At 41.9% G+C, this 15074-nt stretch overlaps 1 protein-coding gene across 5 annotated transcripts in view; it reads right to left on the reverse strand.

Annotated features, from left to right (window-relative positions):
* The window catches only part of PSD3 (pleckstrin and Sec7 domain containing 3), a 120907-nt gene that overhangs the window by 23569 nt on the left and 82264 nt on the right, over positions 1 to 15074 (reverse strand). For all 5 annotated transcript variants that reach the window (XM_018920928.3, XM_050986513.1, XM_050986512.1 and 2 more), the window contains 3 exons: positions 13523 to 13566; positions 5511 to 5704; positions 3047 to 3117 (listed from right to left, as the gene is read on the reverse strand). In XM_018920928.3, coding sequence (XP_018776473.1) covers positions 3047 to 3117; positions 5511 to 5704; positions 13523 to 13566 — 309 coding nt within the window. The remainder of the gene's footprint in view (positions 1 to 3046; positions 3118 to 5510; positions 5705 to 13522; positions 13567 to 15074) is intronic.

A 15074-nucleotide genomic window follows, 5' to 3' on the forward strand; every position in this document is an offset into this window, starting at 1 on the left:
ACAGCACCTGTACAGCGAGATTTCTCTCTATTCTGCTTGAATAGTGTCGCTACTCAGGACATCCCTCTGGGTGTCCAGAGTTGCCAGGACCCTTGCCAGAGGGCTCAGAGACCCTGGCACACAACCCAGAACACCTGTGAGTTTGATTATGACCCCTGGAGCAAATTACCAGCTTTGTATGAAGACATGCAAGCCACAGCAGTTTAAGTAGTGTAATAATAAAATTATCACTGGGTGAAAAAATAGATTTTTGGGGTTTATAGAATAGGGGTTTTGGGGGCAAGATAGAGGGACTTGGGCATGTCCAGCCTTTCTTCTTCTTCTTCTTCTCTACCTCTATCTGCTGTGATGTTGGCACTTTTAGATTGGTTTAGAGTAGAAGCTCACTGTCTAACACACGTGATAAGTATTCGAAAATAATTGTAAACACTTCATAAGTAGTTTTTAGTATAAAGAGATAACACCGCCCCAGGGGCAGGCAGAGTGCCTGGTACTGTCCTGCTGGATGGACCTCAGCAGGGCAGGAGAAAAATTTTTATAGATAAGATACAATAAACAACTCTGAGACCAAGAAATGAAGAGGTCTGACTCATTCATCGAAGGCGTGGGCCGAAACAGAGACTTTTCACGTGTCTCGAGGCTGCAGTAAATTGCAACCTTTCGAGAGAATAGTACAATGAAACCACCATCCCAGATGTCATTTACACAAGGATATGGGGAATGAGAGAAAGAGGATGTGCTTGTGAATGCACCCCGCCCTACTGCACTACGTCAGCTTCACCTCCTCTATAATCAAGGGAGAACTAAGGTGAACTGAGCCAAGGCAATCCTTTGTCCAGGACTATTTCCAGAACAATGCACTTCTGCAAAGAAATCAAACTATTCTAAAATACTTCAGTAATTCCTAAAACTAGAATATTTTCTACAGAAGAACTGTAGTTCTAGAACTGCTGTTTCTACAGATGGAAACAGCAGTTCAGCAACCTTTACTATAACTACTTGGCCTAGCTGTGTATTTTTTTAACTCAGGCACCTTCACCTTCTATGATACTACATCCCTAACAGAGTAAAGTTTATTTCTGTGCAGAAGGAAAGCCTTGGTGGACCCTCTGAAGCTGAAATTACAGCTTTTTCACACCTGCAGCATGTGGCTGAGCAGCGGCCAGAGGAACCATGGGGAGGCTCACAGCTGCCCCATGACTCTTGGAATGAGTTACCTCCCATCACTCCCTTCTGTCAACCTTTCACAGCACAAAAGCAAAAGCCTTGCTTGGCAGTGTGCAACAGTAAGATGGGTTCAATGCAATGGATGGCTCCCATTCAAATGGAAGAACACAGCTCTGCAAAGTACTGCCCAGTAGCGACTGAATTCAAGTGCTCTGAGAAGTGCAAAATACACAACTAACAAAAAAATAAAAACAAGAATTCCAACAAAGCATTTCGTTCTGCAAAGATGCAGTCATACGTGAAATTACTCCCTGTTCCTGAAAGCATGGAGGGTAACAGGGGAAAAGGCAGCAATCTGTAGAAAATTTGCATGCTACATCAACATCTCTACATTTTACTAAACAGAAAGCATTTTAAACTAATATGCTAGCAATAGTCATAAAATATTTAATTAAGGTGCGAAAATAGACAGTATATTCAGTTCTTTCCCTTGAATATCAAATAAGGAATTAAATATTGTTTTTCAAAAAAGGAGCCTTCTTATTTCTCAGAGAACCACACAGTTTTTTCAGGTGAACATTAAAGATTACTTATTTTAGAAACTGAAGCAGATAGATCCACTTTGTTCAGAAAAGGGCAAGTACAAGCCTGCCATGAAGGCATTTTAGTAATACCTGAACATGTTCTCAGCAAAAGGACTTGGGATTCAGCAGACTTGGTTTTAGTCTCTTGCACTGGCTCTGAGCATATCACATCCAACTTACAGCCCAAATCTTCTATCCTGACTGCGGATTGTTTTGTCTGTTTCAGGATTTCAGCCCCCTCAAAAAGGTACTGCACCCCAAGCATTCACCTTGTGAACATCATGCTATAATAATCTGATTCAAATCACTCTGTCTTCTCAAGAGACTATTAAGGTTGGCTTCAGTGAAACCAGTAACTTCAGAAAGACACAGCAGGGGAGGAGGAAACAGCAGTATGTACTTGCACTCCTGATAGTTACAAAACTATCAGGTTTTGAGTGAAAATGTAAAACAGCTTTCAAAGAAGAATACTTCTGCAATATAGGGCAGTCTGGACAAGCAGCATCTATTCCATGAATATTTCATCTATATTGGAGGGCAAAAAGCCTTAACAACCTACTTAGCTGTTGCCATTTACTTGATTTTGACAGTTCTCACTCATATGTTGCATTTTATGTTCTAACAGTGTAGTTAAAAATGTACTATAATATATTTAAGCTTGCAACAAAAGGCTTGAAGGGTTTCATCTGACTTTTTTTTAGGCACCTTGCTGTCAGGAAGCGCATTTTGTTAGAAACTAGTCCTTTCTTGCTTTGTGGGAAAAAAGTATTCTTTCATCCTTCAATTTCGTAAAGGAACGGAAGCTGCAGATTCCTACCAAAGCCAAGCTGTTGTTCAATTGTTTTGCAGCTGATCTTGCAGGCACTGCAGAAAAGAGTACTATGAAAAGGTGGGAAAGGAGGACAACCTTACAGAAGGGGAAGTCATACATATGAAATGCAAAGTTAAAAGCAGCCTAGAGGAATGCATGCACAACACAGAGAGGTGACACTGTCTTTGCTGGTGAAGCTGGCTGTTTTTTCCAGCCATATGAGACAGCAGTGGCATATACTGGAACTTACAGGGTGCACATGGGGATGCGGCCAGTGGAACTGAACTTGGAATTGTGAAAAGGGAGACGGTGTCAATGAGAGGATTCATGCCTGAATGTGTGTGTTAATAGGGTGGGGGTAGGGACACCAGCCATGCTGTGCATCCGAGGGAAAGGAGCCTGGAGGTACGCTGAGAGAGGGGAGAGGATGCGTGCTGCTTTATCCGTCTTCAATTAGTTTTCAAAAGACAGTGATTTCCCCTACCTTCTGCAAGTACAGGACCGTTCCCTTCAGCACAGCATAAAAGGTTTTCCAGCCTCGTTTTCCCCGGGGAGCTGGAAAGAAAACAAATGAAAACCCATTTAAATCAGATCCATTTTTACACTTTGTACACGCTACAGGAGAGCTACATTAGTCCTGCGTTAAACCTCCTTCGAACTATGTAATGTAACTTAGGACAATGCAACAGCACAATGCCTGTATGTACCTGCTATGAGAGAAAGTAATACAACAACCCTGATGATAGCCATGGACTGGATCAGAAAGGAACAGTAGCAGTGCAGAAAGCAGGCCACAGAGAACCACAGAGAGCCACAGAGATCCAGTCTTTGTGCTCTTGAAGACAGGCAGGCATTGCCCCTACACAACTACGTCTGAGCTCTGCACCATGGCAGTTTTCAGAAAGAAGCAGTCTTTCTACATGCCAAGCAGGCTAACGGGAAATGCTCAGAACCAGTGGGATAGTACACAGAATGTAGTGTCTCCCCAGAGCATCCTTCCCCTTTACTGCTGCTGCACTCCCAAGCTGGCATTGAGAAAGGAAAGGGTGCCAACCAAAATCATACGCAAAATACCTAACCCCACAAGAAAGCCAAAGTCAGTTAGAGGTTGAAGAACATAACAGAGACAACACATGTAGCCCATAAACTCCTAGAGACTAGCAGTGGCAGGATGGGGGGAAGTAAATTCAGCATGAAGGCTGAAGGATGCAGTCTGAAATTCGGGTGCACCAGAGGGACAGAATTAGGCACAGGCTGTACAGTCATACCACCAGAGACCAGAAGCCTACATCTAAGCTCACTCCCCACCAAGCACACACCACTGACCAGCATCCATATAGTGTATCACTGACGCCATACCAAAATTGACACACACATAACTAAAGAATGATACTGAGAAAGGCATCCCATTCTGATCTGAAGACAGAAAGCAAAGATGAAGAGGTTACCTCCCTTGTCCCAGAGGTTAATCATTCTCATCCTCCAAAACAGGCCTTATTTCTAAGTGGCATTCGCTCAGTTCAGTTTTTGCCACGGGTCCCTGATACATCCTTCTCTTCTAAGTGCTAAGTGCTTTAGCCCTCAGAACTAGGTTCCTGAGAAAATACAGATGAGCATTCTAGCACATCACTTCATTAGAAATCCCATACATGCTAACCTCTGCCCTGCAAGAACTCCTTTAGAAATGAAATATGAAAAGGTCTAACAAACAAACAAAAGAAGTTTTATTAGCACCTGGAAAGCCAGAATGCAACTCTTTTGAGAAAGACAGACCTTTAAATTGTGCAGGAACTTCTGAAAACATGGCCCTAATTACATTACTCATAAAAGAGTTATCTCCAGAATGCCAGTGTATTTATAATTAAAGAAATAATTTAATAAAAGCAACTAGACACAGTTACTTATTAAGGCTGAATAAGAAGATGTTTAATAAAGATAAGGCTATTTAGAGTGTCCAGTCACTACAAAGAATTAGGTCAGCTTGATTTTGACACCTCTGTCTGAACCCAGTTGCCCAGATGTTAACTTCCATCTTGAAAATATAATCTCTCATTGTACCTTCTAAAATAGATTAGCAAAACATGTGAACACCAAAGAGCTTAGCCTAGGAGAGACTGGCTGTTACTGGAAATCCATCATGAAGCCAGACTTTGGGATTTAGCCCACCAATGTGAATCATGAATAGGCAGTCATCAACAGTTACTGGGGAAAACACAGATGCTTTGACTAACCTCAGCTTTTTCCAAGATCTATAGATAAGAAATTAAGACATCCAAATAGCAAAACACACAGGTGCATCAGAGGCCTTGGATAATTACTACATCACAAACAGAAGTAGAACAAGAAGGGAAGAAAATAATTAAAGTAAGAGACACAGCAGGATTAGTACAAGAAAGGGGCAGGGGGGAACTGCACAGTAAAAAGCTTGCTGGTGCCAAAAGCTGCCATCCTCCACTGGATATGCGACCCAAGGCTGGGAAAGTATGGAAGGGAACAGTATCTTCTAAACAGAGGTAAAGAACAGCTCTTCTTTAAAGACAGACCCAGAGAGGAGGGGAGATGGGGAGATCCAGAACAATCTGGTGTCACATAAGGAAAAGGAGAATTATCAAATTACTCCAGAACAGCTACTGTAATTCACTTGAAATTATTTTCTATTTGTAAACCACTACATTAATTTTCTTTTAGCCCAAAAATTCACAAGGCTTTGCTGTTTCACATTACTTCTTATACTTATTCATTAGAGCTGCTGCAAATGGGACTGAGCATTGTAAATTCCGGCCTAACAGTGAGAGTGTGATAATCCAGTTGTTGTGTTCCCTGTTATTGCTGCTATTTCCCCTAATGAATCAGCACTATTCGCCTTGAGAAGCACATGGGCTCATTGGCAAGTGGCATTGTGAAGACATAACAAGAAAATAACACATTAGGATTGAAAAATTACTCACTTTTCTTTCCATCCATATCTGCATGGATTTTCCGAGCCAGAAATCCAGTTTTATACACGGCAGCATTGGGGTCATGAGGGATGTCCAGGAATGGGTTATTTGAATTGCCAATTCGACTGACAGCTTTTGTCTGGTTCCCATTATCCTTTTCATCTGTACCATCCGAGTGAGATTTTTTTTTCTCTTCTTCATCCCTTAAAAAGCAGTGAAAATCAGGCATGAAGGATGGACTGATCAGCAAAGTTTCATTTCAGCAATTTTTGAACACTCCTTGTCAAAATATACCTCTCTCTTTATAGGGGGCCATATTTAGGGAGAAATCTAGAAAAATATTACAAAATATAGACATATTATAGCAAAGCTTCAGTTCACCTATTTCACCAGCATAGGACACAGATTTTCAAAAAGCCCAAGTTTCCATTATTGTCTTGGAAGATTAGACTTCAAGAGTATTCTGTGTCCTCCAATTTTGCCTGTTTTTCATTCCCTGTATTTGAGTGCTAAAATGGGAAATATTTACCTGCTGGGTTCAGCTGAAAAATCTCCAATTTCTTCATGAGCTCACATGTAGATGAAAAGAATTAGAATACTACAGATCACTGTGGCTTACCCCTTAACTTAGCATATGAAACACAGACTCTACCTCTTTTTCTTTATTTCTCTGCAGACTAGCATAAAATTAGTCATTTAAAAATAAAAACCACACTAGGTGAATTATGTCATCTTTACTTTGGAAACAAAATGCTGCTGAAAATGTTACTTATTAGGGCAACGTCTTCCACAGAGGTCTTGGGGACAACAATGCAAGTCACAAGCACTGCCTGACTAATAAATACATTTTTGCTTGTCACAGGCTAAAAAGGATTAGGCAGCCTACAAAGTAAAGGGTGTTCATCACAACAGTAGGACAACAGTTTTCAGAGAACAGGCCAGATTACAGAGTAGCCCTTCATCCTTTTAAATCCACATACATTCCCCTCCAGGTGACTAGGAAAGGTGTGTCAGGGAGTATGAAGGCTGTCATTGGAAAGTCATGGTAGCAACACCTCCTGAGACCAGCATCTGATTTAAAACAAAAAAATCATTTGACCGTAATGATGGCTAATATTGCTAACCCATTGGGGGTGGACCTCTACTTGATGCATCTCACTGGAGCCAGATGACTGGCAGAGAGAGCAAGCTCAAGTAGATCTTCCAAACACATCTATATGTTCAAAGGCATGTATTATGTGACAATTAGCAAGGCACATATCAATCCAGAAGCTCCTTTATGAATACACTGCTACCATGGCTGCTTGTGGGAATGAGCATTCAAAAAAAGTCCTCCAAGAATTGCAAGCTATAGCAACAAATCGATCTTATCCTCAGCTCTGCTGCAAAGGAGGCTAATTATCACCCTCTACAACTGCCTGAAAGGAGGTTGTAGCCAAGTGGGGGTTGGCCTTTTTTCCCAAGCAACCAGTGAATGATGAGAGGACATAACCTCAAGCTGTGCCTGGGGAGGTTCAGGTTGAACATCACAAAAAATTTCATCACTGAAAGATGGTCAAGCATTGGAACAAATTCCCCAAGGAAATGGTGGAGTCACCATCCCTGCGCGTGTTCAAGAAACAAACTGATGTGGCACTTGGTGCCATGGCCTAATTGAAAGGGTGATGTTCAGTCACAGGTTCCACTTCATGATCTTGGAAGTCCTTTCCAAACTAGATGACACCAATCAAAATTATTCTATGATTCTAGGAAATGGTCTTCAGGGGAATAACTTAGTCTAAGGAGGTAAAAGGCTAAGAGACTGGTTTGACAACAAGGAAAAGAAATCCGGAAACATGGGGCTGTATTAGTGAACTCTGTAAAAGCAGGGAATGTTCCCAAGCATTTGACTTTCGTCACCTCATATAAATTATTGAAATATAGTAAGGAGGTGCACCATACTTTCATGATGTTGTCTTGCAAGGTCTCCTAATTAAGAGGAATGAAACTTTTACTTCAAGACCTGATTCCTGCAAGGAAGAGCAGCCCTTGCATCCTTAGCCTACTGATGTGTGTTTTCCCACTCCAGCACAGAAAGTTCTACAAAACGTTTTTATTAGTCAAAGCAATAAGGACTTATTCAAGTATGCTTTAGTTGAAGCCCTCTCCCAATTGAAAAGGTGTAGGCATTTCTGACAATTTAGTTTGTTCCCACCCTAAATGGGTCTACTCACTAGCTGCTGTTAAGTTGGAACCACTGCGTGTTATACGTTTCTTAGATATATGTCCATTCTAGAAGCAAATTCTCTCAACATGCGTCTGAGGCACTTAATCCAGACTAAAATCTCTCAAAGGGCATAAGCACATGGGCTGATTTGTCGCACAGAAGTGCCTTGTGAATTCTGGGATTTCAGCCAAGGACACAGCAGATTTCTCCTTGTCAGCAGAGACAAACTGCAGTAAAAGGCTTAACACTTTCTTGGAATAAGCTATCCCCTTTGGAGCTATGGGAACGAATTATTGTATACTGATCAATTGTCCTGTGGGAATATACCAGTGCCCTTAACCAAGCAGCCGCAGTGGTGGGATGAACAATCCTGTGCAGGATTCTGGACACACTAAGAGCTGGGGGCAGTGCTCTTAAACTCAGCACTTCTAGGGTACCTGTTAAAACAGGAATTCCTCAAAAGACATGGTGGAAAGGATAAAATAGCATCTGCTGTCATGACTGCTGGCAGCACTGAACAAACCTTTAACTGGTCTTTTGTTCTATCATGAAAATGGGACTTCTTTGAGACTCAGAAGCAGGAGGCATTTCTGAGAGTTGAGTGCTCTGGCAAGATGCATGAGGGCAAGATGCACAAATCAGGCTGCAAGAGGCAGTGAAGGGAGACAAAGAAGCAGGACTCATTACAAGCAAGAAGTGGATGAAAACCAGGGGATCTGGGACTCATCTGCTCTAATACTCCATGGCACTTCAGTGGTCAAACATAAGAAGAAAGCAAGATGATTCGGAGGAATGTCAAAGTAGCAAAAAAAGTTCAGGTATTAGCTTTCTCTCAGGTATCTTCCAAAGCTGGCTGAATAGATAGGTCCTGAATACTGTTTATCAGGAATTTAACAATTTGAGCTTATTTCTAAAAAGCCTTTAGGGTACTATTTAATAAAGAACTGCAGAAAAATCAGGGAAGCCTCTGGATACCTAAACCTGAAAACTGATCTTTGTTTGAAACCCTACACTGTGGGGAGTGTGTCTACCTGCCCATCCTCAGATGGTTCTCACAGATCATCCATGCACTGTAGCGTCCCCAGTGTGAAGACCTCCAGTGACGTGGGTAAGAGTCAGTGGTGATCTCGGTGCAGGTATGTTCAGAGTCAAGGACATTATGTCACACAGGCATTAGCTCAGGTCCTTTTGGAGAGCAGGACCACTGTCTCTCTTTTTCCATTTCACACAGGAAGTAACACAATCCTTGTGCCTTCAGGGGGGAAAAAACCCACAATGGTTCCAAAATACCTTTCAGTAGGCAAAACATCATCATGAAGGTTCAATTAGGCTTGCAGAAGTCTTATGAGATTTTCTGCCCCTGATCAGCAGAGGAAAATCATTCCCTACTTGGGTCTGGAAGCAATTCCCCTGCTGACTCCTCCCTGATGACTGGAAGGGTTGATAGCTGCAAAACTTTTTTTTTAAGTCCCACTTTCCATTCATAGGAAATGGGACCCACAGTGTCTCTTCTCTGCAGAGTACTGGTGACAGGAAAAGGTTACCATCTGTAGAGTTTCTCTAAGATTCTGCTTATGGCACATGATGTTTGCAAGGCTTCCCAAAACAAGAAGCTTCAGTTCCACTTCTGTAAGCCTGTCTCTTTGGAAAAGGACCTAGAGAGAGAGCAGCAACCAGCCATCTGGCTGCCCATGAGAACCAGCACACCAAAGCCAGGACTCGCTTGTGCTATCACTTGTAGTTACAGCATTGAAACAGCAATGTTTTCCTTCCCAAATACATGATAACTGACAACAAGAAAGAGTCTGGCCCTTATTCTTAAACACACAGATGTGAAAATAAAAAATCCAGATGTTGACATTTTGGTGAAGAAAGCATTTCCTGCCTCTCCCAAGAAGACCCTATACAAGGAAGTCCCATTTCTGTCTTCTGGGAGAAAAGCATCATCCGATTCTCTTAAGTAATAAAATTATTTCTGTACAATCTATGGTCTGATTTGAGGCTCTGCCTCAGAAAATTCTGAAATCACTGATCTGGAACGACGCGGTCGAGCCCTTAGTTTTAAAAATTCTGCTTCATCTCTCACCAAATCTTCATTAGGTTGCATTTGTTCAAATATCAACCTTATATGACAGAGCAGAAGGTTGAGTTCATCTATTTTAACACTGCAATTGAAAAAAAAAATCAGGTTTGTAACATGCATCTGTGAAACTAACAGCATCTGTATTAGGAAATTAACTTGAGAGAAGTTTTTGCATCTTTCCCAGTGGGAGGAGGGAAGAAAGAGAACCAGGTTGAATACCACGTGACCCCACCCAACAACCAACCAAGAAGTTGCAAACCGGAAACATCCTAGAACTTGGGAGACAGAAGTTAATTATAATAGGGAGAGATTTCTCAGTTTGACCTAGAAAAAGGTGAGCTTCAGCACAGATGTCTTTATAACTACCCTGATCTCAGCATCACAGTTTGATTTGGCAGCATCTCTTTCCCACCATCACTACCTGAATGACCTGTTTTGTTTTGGCTGAAAGAAGATAATTTATCACTGTAGTCCGGACAAACAAAAAACGAATACATCATGTCCCTGTTAACTTCTCTGGTTAGAGAAGTATATAACTGGCTAGTTAAAAACCAAGTGATTCTCCTGAAAACTATACTGTTCTGCTGAGAGGAGGCTTTTGGGACAAAACTGACTCAAATGCAGCCATTTGGCTTTAGCAATTTTGTAAGCAGTGCTTTGGGAGTTCATACATTAATTCTAGATCACCTATTTTAAGATGATGATTTTTTTACTCCTATTACTTTCAACAGTAAACAGACACAGTATTACAAACAAAGGAAAACAATAATGGCCACCATGACATTTCCATGCAGAAATCATGCAAATAAAACATATTTAGCTCTGGCACCTTTGTAATCAAATGGGTTTTTCTTTTTTAGCTTAAAGCTGACAATAATCAGTGTGAAAGCCAAAGAATGAGAAACACCTGAAAACCTGGGGATATAGTATTATAGACAATGAAGGGATGTTAGAAGGCCGGGTAATCTATCTCTTTGCCTCTGTGGCTGGATCTCCTCTTCCTAACCTATTCCAGACAGAAGAACAGATCACAAGAACCTCCAATGAAAGCACTTCTGTACTTTATCCAGGCAAACCTGTGCCTTGGTTTAAATTCATAGAAAAGCTTTTTAAAGGTTGATTTCAAATTTCCCTTGTTTCAAATTTCAGGCCATCCACAACAGACATAAAGAACAGCTCACACCTTTGGGGCTTGCAGTGTGGAGCAGAAGTGTGCTTTCAGGATCCCACATTCACCAGTTCAGTGTAAATTCCAGATCAGATCTCTTTATTTTACAGATTATGATATGTGATTCACTTTTAACTTTGTGGAGAATTTGAACCAGGCACTACTGCAGAAGAAGAAGTGTAATGCAATTCTCTCTTCAGAGCTGTACTCATGCTTTCCTGTTCAAATAGGATAAATGAACACTCCTACTGAAAGTCTCTGGAGAACATCTGCTGATTAAGGTGTCACTTCTCGTGATTACAAAATTGAAGTCAATAGTAGCCTTTTCTTTGTGTGGGCTTTGGATCAGACTATAATTTTACTGGAAATGTACTGCAACCTCTTTAAGATGATAACACAACAAGCTCACAACTAGTAAGATAAGGATTGGATAGCAGTCCTTCCCCATCTTATGTTTCACCATTACTCTTTCCTGCCTATGGGTTTACTGATAGCCATTAATCCACTAAATAATGTACTTCCAGAGCAGCTCTTAAACCTTTGCTCAGCTGATGAGCATCTTAGATCCTCAAAGGATTTCTGGCTGGAGGAAAGGCATTCCTTCGAAATGTCAGCATTGCAGGAGAGCTTATACAGGGTTTTGGAGTACTATCTTCACCTTTGCCTTACCTCCCTCTTCTTACTCTGCCAACTGCATCAGGGAAGCAAAGGAATAATCTTTGGAAGGGAGACAGGATTTTCTTTGGTCCCACCAGAACAAAACTGACCATGTTTCCTTCCAATTCAGCTTTCTCTGCAGATGACAACAGCAGAGCAAGAGATAAATATGCCTCCTCCCTCAAGCTTAGGCAGCTCCAGGGCTTCCTGGGGTTATTACTTTACACCAACCAAACGTCTCTATAAAAATTAAGAGAAACATCTTCACACTTCCTCTTCCAGCCAGTACTCTCAGCTCTAAAGGTACTGACTATACCCAGAATGAGCTTTGTTTTTCATCATGGAAATTAACTGTAACATCAGTCCTAGCTATGTGTCAGTCTCAGACTGGAGCCACAAATGGCACCTTTGAGCATTCTCCTGTAAGGAAGTAGCTTTATATCCACCCAAAGCCCTATTTTAAAAAGAGTCTGAATTATCACTCTTGCAACCTGTTTGGAATTTTCCCCCAAACAAAGGACATGGACTAGACTGTGTAAATGCCAAAGCAGCTACCACCTATATATCAGCAAGACCTCATAAATCACCTTGACTGAGGTTCACAGGAACAGAGCCAGTCATGAGCCAGTTGCCACCTGGAGGCTGCCCAAGTGTATTAGACACGGTATAGTTTCTTGGCAAGAGCTGGAGGAAAATTCTGACATTGAGAAAGTCACATAGTGGATTCTGCTGGTTCTAAAGTACCTGTGACAGTGTCTGGCAAAGAAGCTTTGGTGTGACATGTAAGATTCACACAGTGTGTTCCAGGTCCAAGACACAATCTGTGAAAATGTTCCCACCACGGCTTTTAATGCTCATTAGAGATGGCACTTCTTGCTGATTCCCATTAAAAGCACACCTTCTTTACTACTCTGACACCACCTAACACATTTCTGAACTGGGACAGCAATCCCACTTGGAACCAGCTGCCCTTGTGAGGCTGCACACCTTAACAAGAAATTTGTTTGCAGATCATGAACTCAAAACAATGAAGATCAAAAGCCACCGGGCCTGCAAGACCTACAGCAGTTGCTAGAAATTCTAGCACAAGAAGTGCAGGATCATGCATTCCAGATGTATCTTGCTCCCAAGAAGGTGAAGTTTCAGATATGTAAATACGTGCAGGGAAATACCCTTGTATAGCTAATATATATAAAAGGCATCATTTTCCTATTTTATATCAAAATCCACTGTTCTCCAAGTGGCAAAATCAAAAGCAGACACTTCTGCCCTTTTCTGGCATAACTGGACAACATAAAACCTAAGCACAGAGAAATGTCAGTTTAATCAGAAATCTGAAGTTTTTTCTCATCTGCAGCATTTACATAGTTAACAAGTGTTAGCCTTGTCAAAACCAATTAAGGATTGGAGGTAGTAATATCAGACTTTGTCCATTTATCATCTTTCACATTAGCTTGTTGTCAAGTTATCCATACTTAATCAGGAGACAAACCAAGACAATAAACCAACAGCAGGAAACTCAATCCAAGAAGTGTGTTTCTGTTCAGTGGTTCTGACACAATGAACAGAAAGATAAAGGGAGACGTCAACTTCTGTTTTATTTATGCAGCCATAGAACAACAGAGGATTTAATTTCTCTCTTTTCAGGCTGAAGTTTCCTACTAAATGAAATGTCCTCTTTCCTCACAAATGCAGTTGACTCCTATCATTAGCAACTCCCCTTGCTGGAGAAACAGATGAGGCTGTATTGCCAGGTCATTCATTAGCAAAAAAGCAAACTCTTTATGTATGCTGGCTATCTTCTACAGGTTTTGGAGCCCACACAGATGGTGATATAGGACATATAAACAGATTACTACAGAGGTACTACTGTAAACTTCTAATTTCTACAATAGAAGTATACTTACACTGCCCATTCCAACTTCTCATTCTTGATTGAATTGTAGAGGGCCTGCAAAGGAAGAGAAATGAGATGGAATTACTGTTCAACCCCTCCTACACATACATTAATATGCTGAGTAAAGACACCCAGCTAATATCAGCAAGCAAGCAGTCACTGATCAAGAAAGTCCCATATCTGCTAATGATAATGTGACAATCTTCAGCAGAAATTCCACCTAAGAAAAAAAATACTGAATGCATGTTTTAAGATTACAGTCATTTTCTCAAGCAGTTTTTGGGGGTTTGTGGTTTGTGACTTTTTAAGAACACAAAATCATGAAATAGCCATGGAAGAGACCTTAAAGACCATCTAGCTCCACCCATGGCAACTCCTTCAATGTGCAGAAACACCTCTCACTAGGCCTGGCTGCTCAGAGCCCCATCCAGCCTGTCCTTGAACACCTCCAGGGATGGGCATCTACAACTTCTGTGGGCAACCTAGCCCAGTGCTCACCACCTTCACAGTAAAGAATTTCTTCCTAACATATATAATTTCTTCCTAACGTATTCTCTTTCAATTTGAAGCCATTGCCCCTTGTCCTTTCCTTATAGGCACTTGTAAAAACTACTTGTAGGCTGCCTTCAGGGACTGGAAGGCTACAATTAGGTCACCTTTACGCCTTCTCTTTTCCAAGCTGAAAAAACCCAGTTCTCTCAACCTGTCTTCCTAGGAAATGTGGTCCATCCACCTAATAACCTAGGTGTCCCTGTTCTGGACTCTTTCCAACAGTTCCATGTCCTCCCTGTGCTGGGACCCCAGAGCTGGATGCAGGGTTCCAGGTGGGCTGTCACCAGAGCAGAGCAGAGGGGCAGAATCCCCTCCCTCCCCAGCTGCCCACGCTGCTTTGGATGCAGCCCAGGACACGTTTGGCTTTCTGGGCTGGGAATGCCCACGGCTGGGTCATGTCCAGCCTCTCACCCACCAGCAGCCCCAAGTCCTTCTCCCAGGGCTGTTCTCAATCTTTTCATCCCCAGCCTGTGCTGATACCAAGGGTTGCTCTGACCCAGGTGCAGCATCCTGTGCTTGGTCTTGTTAAACCTCTTGAGGTTCCCATGCACCCACTTTTCTATCTTGTCCAGGTTGCTCTGGATGCCGTCTCATCCTTCAGCTGGGTGTCACCTGCAGATTTCCTGAGGGGGCATCTGATCTCTTAATTCATATCATTAATGAAGACATTAAATAGCACTGATCCCTGTATGAACCCCTGAGGGATGCCACTTGTCACTGATGTCTATCAGGACACTGTGCCATTGAGCACTACCTTCTGGATGTGACCATCCAACCACTATCATAGCCATCTAACAGTTCATGCATAAAATCCACCTGCAATTAAGAAACAGGCATGTTGTGAGAAACTCTGTCTAAGGCTTTACAGAAGTTCAGATAAATGACATTTGTAGCCCTTCCCTTGTCCGCTTACATGGTTACACCATCAGGGCCACTGGGTTGGTCAGGCAGGACTTGCCCTTGGTGAAGCTGTGCTGGCTGTCTTGAATCTGTTCTCCATGTGCCAGAGC

The sequence above is a fragment of the Serinus canaria genome, chromosome Z (genome assembly GCF_022539315.1).
Source record: "Serinus canaria isolate serCan28SL12 chromosome Z, serCan2020, whole genome shotgun sequence".
Classification (NCBI taxonomy): domain Eukaryota; kingdom Metazoa; phylum Chordata; class Aves; order Passeriformes; family Fringillidae; genus Serinus; species Serinus canaria.